We start from the raw sequence: 9,844 nt of genomic DNA, 5'->3' as shown, positions 1-9,844 counted from the left end.
AATCCATTTGGGTCAGTGGTCAGGTAGGATGGCTTATACAGAATTCAGAAGGTTTGTCAGGGGGACTGATTTTAGCATTGGATAATTTGTGTTATAAAAATTTAGGCTCGGCTTCAGGAAAAACTTGGCAGTGGGTTCAGCTCAAATGCATCTTAACAGATGAAGTTTTTCATATAGTCAATGTGTATGGTCCTTTAAACTTAAAAGGTAAGAGGCAATTTTGGGATGAGATATCAAAAATCTTACTTATCACGGGAAATGATTTGGTGTGTGCTTGGGGACTTTAATAGTATTATGGATGAAAAAGAGAGTATCAATTGCACATATAGAAGATTAGATGTGTAGGGTTTTAAAGATTTTGTTAAGAATAATAATTTGTGTGAGATTGGGTTGATAAATGAAAGTTTTACTTGGTTTGGTCCTTTTGGAAGGTGTAGTAAGTTAGACAAAGTTTGGTGAATGATAGTTGGTGTGCTCGAGATAACTGGGAAGTTATGGAAATTAATAGGATGATATCGGATCATAGACCTTTGTTGATGTATGCTTGTAAAATTCTGAATGATCCAGTGCCTTTTAGGGTGTTTAATTGGTGGCCAAGAGAATAGTAATCCCTTTTTTAACCAACTGAGGCAATTTTATTTTAGTTTGATGACATTATATTGATTCCGCAGATTTCCTTTCAAATTTTTATTTTGTTATAGTCCGGTCCAATAATATAATGTTTTTAGTGGGATCAATAATATATATTATTTTTTAGCCTGATTCTTCAATAATATAATTTTATTTAGCCAGGATGGGTAATTATATAATGTTTTATTTTATTATTTTATTTTATTATTTTTAGTTTTTTAATTTTTATTTAAGATTTGATCAATAAAATAATTTTGTTTAGCCAGGCCAGGTAATTTTTATATATTATTTTATTTTAATGAAAACCAATATACATATCACAATTCATTTATGAATATTTATCTATTTATATACTTTTATGATATCGTAATACATATCTATTTTGTTATTGTCTTTTATTAAAATAATACACATTGATAAACAAAACTTGTATTTGATATAAGTTAGACATTGTACAAGATTTACATAAAAAAAATAATGAAGAACATTATAATTCTAGAAAATGACCCATGCCTCGCACGAGTTATTATGCTATATTAAATAATAAAATAACACATACCTCATGATGTGTAATGAGGGATTGTGTACGCTGTATGTAATTATAATGATGTTTGAAATAAATTTGAAATTATATTTAAAGTCATGATTGGAAATAAAATAGTGATTCAAGTTAAAAAGGTGAAATATTGGAGATGAAAGTATTATAAAATAAATTTATAATTGGAGATGGCCTAAATAAAGGAAACTGTATTCGGTTATGATATGGGCCTTAAAATTGGACACACCATAATACAAACAACAATGTCTTAAAACCCTTAAATTTTACATAAAACATAATTCATCAACATCCTTCAAATAACAGATAATTCATATTACATGAAAATTTTTTTTAAAGACAAAATAAAGCATGCCAACAGATAAATTCATTAAACAACTGCCATGGGTTGTTTAGGCCTAAACTCGAAACCTTGTACGATAAGGCCAGCCTTGAGTACATTTGTATCAGTTGACATAAATCGCGTCTCCACCTCATCATCATCATCTCTTGCACCAGTCTCAAACTCTGCGATCTTAATCTCCATCCATTCGTCCTTCCTCCACCGACTAAGCTCTCCATTTCGTTGCTCAATGTTGTGTGCAGATGTTCTTAGATCAGGATAACCTGTGCTAGCTTCATCATCAGGCACCTCCTCTCTTTCATTAACAAATCTAATGGATGTCTTTGCCGAATCAAGTCCGCAGGCATCCTCATATATTTTAAAGACAAGATATGTTTCATACGTGGTGTGAGGAGACAACATTCCAATTTTCATTTTTCCACGAATATCAACACACCGCCCCTTGTCAAGTACATCAACCTCCTCTGAAAATCTGTTCACATGATAATACATTGAGGCATGAATACATGATACATGCGATGAGAGGACGGCTTTAATCATATTCATCACTTACCATGCGTTCGGAGTACGTGTAAACTAGTCAAACTGTTCGTGAGTAACTCAAACTCGGCTCGTGAAAAATTCCAATTCGGCTAGGAATTAATCGAGCCGAGCACGAGTTCGAGCTCAAGTTTTTCAAATTTGTAACCAAGTCGAGTTCGAACTTCCGATTACTCGGCTCGTAAGGGTCGAGCCTTATTGAGTCCCTATTATTTTCAGTTTTTTTATTATAAAAATATTTTTATATTTTTTATATATTATTTATTTATTATTTAATCGAACTTGACCCGAACCATCCTATTTCAAATTTTTATTAATATTTAGTGAAATAAATTCGAGTTTTTAAACCGAACTCGAGCCTACCGAACTTTTTACTTGAAATTAAAAGCCCGGTCGAGTTCAAAGCTCGAACCTGAACTATTTTTATTGAGTTCGAGCCGAGCCACAGTCTAGGACTCGGCTCAACTCGATTACACCCCTAATTTGGAGTTGTTGCACACAAAACTATGCTCAAAATTAGCTCAAATCCTATTTTATTAAAATTTTAAAATCTGTTCATTAGAAAAGTGTTTTTTACCAAAAAGGTGGAGGAAGTATGCTTTTGAAAAATACGACCTTGCAGTTTTAATGCTACTATTAAAACACATCTAAAATATTATTTTTTCATAAAATATTTGTATATCAATAATATTATAAAATATTAAATATCAAAATATGTGCATATCAAAAATATTAATAAAGATTTATTTTGGTGAACTAACACTTTCTCTATCAATACTATCCTTTTTAACAGTAATTTTCTAAAGTGATTACATCCTTTAAAGATAATGTCATGTGACCTGCATTTCATAAAATTGACTTGAATTCACGAATGAAGATCCGAGAATAGTTAAAATAAAATTGTTTAGATTTATCTTTAAATTGTAATTAGCTTGTTGGGTGTGACTGGTGAGTTGAAGTTGTTCAAATTATTTAAGGTAATAGGCTACATGTAATATAGACTTCTTATTTGCATTCATATAGGAAATAAATATGCATAATGCTGTATTTAATCACCTTTATTAGCATTACTATTTTACTATTTTCTGTTATTTTTTTTGCCCAAAAAAGCCAATACCTAAAGAGATTGTCAAATTTTAACAAAAAGGTTTGTCTTAGCTCAAAATTTTGTTATTAAAATGTTATTATTAATAGACAAAATGTGCATATTTTGAAAAAATACCCTTCATAATATTGTTTTGCTACTTTATTTTCAAAAAAAGCATTCCATTTTATACTTTTAATAACATCTTTTATCAAAATATTAAGCAAAATTTATAATATATACATAATTTTTAAAAAATTTTGGTATTGTGGGTTGTGACTCTAAACAACCCCTTAATTTGTCTTGTCACCCTGATACCTAAATGCTTCTTTTCAATTGAGTTATGCAGAAAATATAATACTTTATTGTACAACTCAACACACAAGCTAACACTTTCCCAACTATAGTGAATCCTCTTGCTACAACCATTGACCATAATTCCCACACTTATTAGTTTGTCATACTAGAAAGAAAATACTTATAACAAGTTACTATGAATTATATAGAGTGATACACAAGTATTTGTAGCTAGAACAGATTAGTATTTAGCAAAATGTACATTGCATGTATGTAAATAATGCAACAATAATTATTGACATATCTTGAGTTACTATCATATAACCACAGCCACCACCAAGGAACAATGGCAAGCTGCCTAGCAGCTACCATTAAACATTTTTTTCCCCTTCCTTTATCAAACCAAAAACTCTGTTAGAACAATAATGAGATCAAGTAATTAGACAATTTAAATAAAAGATTATGAACCATTCTCTTTTATCATGATATAAATACATAAGTAATTCAAAAATTATCATGAATAGTTCTAACTTCTAATACTTATTTATAATTTTTGGATAAATTATTGTAAATTTTTGGTTGTCAACTATCCAATCTTTACTCCCAATCATATAGTTATAAATAATCATATAGTTACAAATAATTCATCTAAACCACTAATTTTTTTAATGGAGAAATTGAAAGAAAATATGTCAATTTAGAACATTAATTACAAATAAAGAATATTTAAATTTTTATGTCCTTACATTAATCAGGGTACATCTATAATATGTAAAATGCAAAAATGACAGGGAATAATTTAAATATATGAGAAAATTTAAATATATGGAGTAATACACATGGTAAACTTTGGTCATCCCATCCCAGTCTTAAAAAGAATAATCTTAGCTTTCATTCAGTTGTTTCTATATATTATTTTCCAACTTTGACATATGATAAGCACTTAATTAAATACCAATAATGGAATCCCAAATAAATATTAAAGAAAATAATATTTTATATTTTAAACTAATTTTCACGGGGAACAATTATTTTATAATCATATTTTAATTAAAATATGTATAAGTATCTTAATGTTAATTAAACACATATTTAATTTTTTATTTATAATCTTTTCTAACAGTAAATACATCTTTAATCTTTAGTATACCTATTTTATTTTTAAAAACCTTATTACAAAACTTTACATTAATGAAATAATTATTGAAATTATATTTAATATTATTATTATTTTACATACATATAAAATAAACACATATAACTATTTTAATTAAAACTTATATTAGAGAAAAAATACTGGATCTAATATTTAAAAAAAACTATCTTAATTGAAATACAATTAATAGACAAGGATATAAAACATAAAATATATCAAAATGTTAAATATTAAATATTAAAAACAATACACCAAAATAAAGTTAGTAAACAATAATAAAATCGAGAAATAATTGAGGAGAATTACCACATTGCCATAGTCCAGGAGGATAGCATAGTCACAGAGAAAAAAATAAAGTTGTTTTTTAGTGGTGTAAGTCAAGGTGGAGATTGATCTCCTGAGAATTTGATTAATATCAGGTGGTAAAAATTTGTTCCATAACTCATCCCAATCACTGGCAGCCCCTCAATTTTGAAACACCTGAAGCTCTACATGTATCCTTGGGTGATGTGAATGATAATATTAACGATAGGTAATTCTCCTTAAGGTGCTCAATCTTAGTTCTTTTGTGATTTATGATTTTCTTCCCCAAATCTGTCCTAAAGTTCATTGTAATGAAATAATTTGTTTTTTTATATCTTTACTCTACTACCAGAAAGGTTTAGATGTTTCTAGATTTAAGCTAAACGGGCCTGATACCTAAACTAGGTGACCAGATATGGTCTCAAAAGGAGGGATAATAAAAAGTGTGACCACCCCAAGGTCCATATAAGTGACTTCTCTTGACCCCATATTTTTTAAGGTCCAAAATTTTGATGACCTTTCTACACCGCTCATTGGAAAATAAAATGTTCACAAATTATTTTAACTAGTAATCTTCACGGTGCTTCGCACATGTAATTTCTTGCAATAATCAAAGTATTAAAAACTATTGATTTTTCAAATAATGATTTTGCAATATACAAAAATATGAAAAATAATGATTTTTCTGTAAATTTAAAAAATTATAAGAAATTTAAATTTGTATGATTTATTAAAAAAAGAAATATTATTATAAAATGCAAAATTTATTTGTGAAATTTTATACCCGAAAATATATCATTTCGTAATTGTATCTCGTACTTAATCTTCGATTAAGAAAACTTTTATGTTAGTTGAATTAACAAAGTCGATGTACATTTTTGAAATTGTTTTGAAACTTATGATTCTAAAAATGTTAAACTATTATACATAAATGCTTGGAGAGTTTTTTAAAAATCATTATTAAAAAAATGCTTGGAGAAAAAATTTTAGGTTAAAAAATCTATTAATAATAAAATAATAGTTGTGTCATGGTTAATATTAAATAAATAGTTGATATTTATGATTATAAAATTATTGTAAAAAACGACACGCCCCCTTAACATGTAAGATAATGTTTTTCTTTTGCTCTAGAGTTTTTACTTTTTTAAAAAATTACTTTGGAAAATTGTAATTTAATAGATGTAAACTATTAAAGAAAATACAATATTTAAAATCCGTGCAGTGTGCAAATGTCTCTCAATTAAAAAACAATGACTATATGTTTAGTCCAAAACTAACCACATAATAATTTTACAATATTACTATGTGTTAATTTGAACTCTATTCATATTTATATGCAACAATCTCACGTTATTTTTTTAGATCTTAGTTATAAGATTTAATAAATATACACATATGTATGTTTATCTAAAAAATATTTACAAATATGTATATTTGATCTAGTAATTTTATGTTTATTGTAATAAGATAGAAAAAACTTGTTAAGTGTAATTTCTACAAATTTGTGAGTTTATTTTCTCTAATTATAATATTTTATATTTACTTGTGTTTGTCTATAGATTATTATTTATAATATCTCTTTTTGCACCATTTTTTTAACCTAATGATAAACATCAAATCATAAAACAATTCTACCAATTAAAATTTAGTACACACTATATACTTACAAGTATAACAACATGGCAAATTATTTTTTTTAAACTTAGATTAATAGAGCAAAAACACTATTATGCCGGATTCGATTGATCTTACATTTTCCAATTTTTTAATTTCAATAACAGCTTACTCTGGACGATCACGATTAACAACTTGAACAAAAAAATGTCTTCTCTCTCAAAGATTAACAGCTATGGGGTTGCTGCCAACGGGAAAAAATTTCAAAATGAGGGGACTAAGGAAGGTGAGTTGAAGGTAGCTAAGAAGGGGTTTAGTGCTGAGACAAGCAAGAAGGTTAAGCTGGAGAGCAGATTCTTAAGCATTTCATTTGGGCATACAAGGATATTCTAGACAAGGAAACAAGTAAGAGTTTTTTTGAAAGCGATAAACAGGCAATAACGGAAGCTTTAAATCAGATCCATTGGAGAAGCTTGAAAGCTAGGGGAGGGTTGGAATGGAAGGAGAAGAGTAGAAGTGAAGGAAAAATTCAAGGGGAAAGGGGAAATGTCAAGACTTATGCGCAAGCATTAAAGAATGAGATAGACAAGATGGTGGATGTCAAAAGAGTTGTGGATGAGGGGGAGTGGCAAATGGTGCAAAGGAAGAAAAAGGCAGGGAAAGCAAGAATGGAGTCAGTTTCACGATTTTTCCGTATAATACCCGGGAGAGTGCAAAGCTAGGGAAATTTGGAATTGCTTGAGGGTTTCAGGGGTTATTTTGGATATAATTCTGCCTAGAAAAAGGGACAAAAGAGGGAAAAAATATGGTTTTGTCAAGACAACTTCGGAGCTTGAAGCCGCTACAATTATTCTTAATGTGAAGGGAAAGGGGGGTTTAGGATCTAATATTCGTATGAGTCTTAATGAAAAAAGGTTAGTAGAGATCAAGGAAAAGGAGGTTTTAGGGTGTACAAAAATAATGTGGTTGGGTCAAATCAGAAAAGAAATAGGGATGACTATAATAATATTAAGAAGGATGTGGTCAAAGTGAATGCTGAGGTTGGAAATAAGCATGAAAATGGAAATCAGGAGAAGGAGTTGGGGGTTGAAATGTTTGAATATATTGAAGCAGTAGTAGATAAAGATGTTGAGGAGGGTTTATATGATACCAAAGTGACTTTCTCAAGAACTGATGAATCAGCGAGCTCGTTGCAAAATAATTTATGAGGAGAAGGGATATAACAGGTCAATGTAGTGGGATTAACTTCTCGAAAGTTCTTATTAGCTAGTATGCATGACAAGGGGTGGGAAGAATATGCAGATAAGCTTTTTGAGAAATAGTTTAGGAGTCTGAGAAAATTTAAAGATGAGGATCTGGTTGTTCCCAGGACAGTATGGTTACAAAGCTATGGGATCCCAATGAATGTGTGGTTAGAAGAAAATTTGAAGGGCTATACGAGATGGTTGGGGATTGGATTAGTTGGTTCTATCAGAAAGATAATGAGAGTGAGTTTTTTAATCCAGTCATTTGTATATCTACTACAAGAAGGGAAAAGATTGAAGAGTCCATGAATATATTAGTGAAGGGAAAGCTTTATCTAATTAAATTTGTTGAAATTGAAAATGGGAAGGAGCTGAAGAATAAAATGGGTTCAATTAGTTTATCTGAAGGAGGGATTATATCAAAAGTTATGAAGGAGCATGGTGGAATAGAGTCAAAAGATAAGGACTTAAAAGTAGATAGGGAAGTGAGTACTAGTCAGACTGTGGAATCCAAAGCTGTAGCAGTAAGTAAGGGGAGTCAAGGCTACTCGAAAGGAAATATAGGTGTTCTTCAGGAACTTGAATTGGGTAAAAGGGTGGAGGTGTTGGAGGTGGATGGAAAAGTGCATGAGGGGATGTTGGTTTTGTTAAATAGTCAAGCTACAGAAGAAGTGGTTAGAACAAACTCTAAATGAACTAGTAAGGATTCTTTAAGTGAGCTGAAGTCTTGAGAGACAAAGAACATAGTGGAAAAGTCTAATAGTTTAGAGTATGCTGTTTTTACTGGTACTTCACAAGGTACTTTGTGTAATGAAATTGTTAAGCTCAAAGTCAAAGGAGTGGGTAGAGCTAAAAAGAAAGGTAAAAAATTTAACAATCCTTTTGACTTGAAAGGAGGTGTTAATTTAGGATGTAGGAAGTATCTTGGGAGAAATAATAGGTTAGGCCCTTATTTAGGGTTTGGAGGTAGTTTTGTGACTTTGTCAGGAAACAAAGAGGTAAAAAAGAAAGAAGCTGCTAGAGAAATAATAGATTGTGCTGAACAAATGGGGCTAAAGGTGTAAGGGGATAGAGAGAAAGTTATTATTGGGATAGCAGAGCAGCTGCAAAAAGGAGAATTGTAAGATTGAAGTAATAAAGAAGTTGTACTGTAGTAAAAGTAAACCATTATGTCAGTAAAAGATATAAGAATAATATCTTGGAATTGTAGAGGGTTGTGTAATGGTGTGAAGAGAAGAATGGTTAAAGATATAATCAGATCTAGAAGAGTTAATATACTGTGTTTGCAGGAAACAAAATGTATGGAATGGAAGAAATTTTGGGAGAAATCCATTTGGGACAGTGGTCAGGTAGGATGGCTTATACAGAATTCAGAAGGTTTGTCAGGGGGATTGATTTTAGCATTGGATAATTTGTGTTATAAAAATTTAGGCTCGGCTTTAGGAAAAACTTGGCAGTTGGTTCAGCTCAAATGCATCTTAACAGATGAAGTTTTTCATATAGTCAATGTGCATGGTCCTTTAAACTTAAAAGGTAAGAGGCAATTTTGGGATGAGATATCAAAAATCTTACTTATCACAGAAAATGATTTGGTGTGTGTGCTTGGGGACTTTAATAGTATTATGGACGAAAAATAGAGTGTCAATTGCACATATAGAAGATTATATGTGCAGGGTTTTAAAGATTTTATTAAGAATAATAATTTGCGTGAGATTCGGTTGATAAATGAAAGTTTTAATTGGTTTGGTCCTTTTGGAAGGTGTAGTAAGTTAGACAAAGTTCTGGTTAATGATAATTGGTATGCTCGAGATAACTGGGAAGTTATGGTAATTAATAGGATGATATCGGATCATAGACCTTTGTTGATGTATGCTTGTAAAATTCTGAATGATCCAGTGTCTTTTAGGGTGTTTAATTGGTGGTTGTATGATGAAGAGGTTAGGGTCAAAATGGAAAATTTTTGGAAGCTAGGTAAAGAAGCTAGAATGCAAGTGAATATTCAAGTTATGTTAAAAAATTTAAGTTGGGAATGAAACAATGGTGCAAAGGAGCTAAGGATAAGCTAGAGATTAAGATT

The 9,844-nt window shown here is 30.1% G+C and overlaps 1 protein-coding gene across 1 annotated transcript; it reads right to left on the bottom strand.

Annotated features, from left to right (window-relative positions):
- Window positions 1–1,556: 1,556 nt before the first annotated feature.
- On the bottom strand, window positions 1,557–2,021 carry LOC141705092 (F-box protein PP2-B15-like). The gene has a single exon (XM_074508164.1). The coding sequence runs from the start codon at window positions 2,019–2,021 to the stop codon at window positions 1,557–1,559; it is 465 nt and encodes a 154-aa protein (XP_074364265.1).
- Window positions 2,022–9,844: the final 7,823 nt, after the last annotated feature.

Source organism: Apium graveolens, unplaced genomic scaffold (assembly GCF_009905375.1).
Source record: "Apium graveolens cultivar Ventura unplaced genomic scaffold, ASM990537v1 ctg8535, whole genome shotgun sequence".
Classification (NCBI taxonomy): Eukaryota; Viridiplantae; Streptophyta; class Magnoliopsida; order Apiales; family Apiaceae; genus Apium; species Apium graveolens.
Note: the sequence above shows the minus strand (reverse complement) of the source record. Positions and strands in the feature narration are given on the sequence as shown.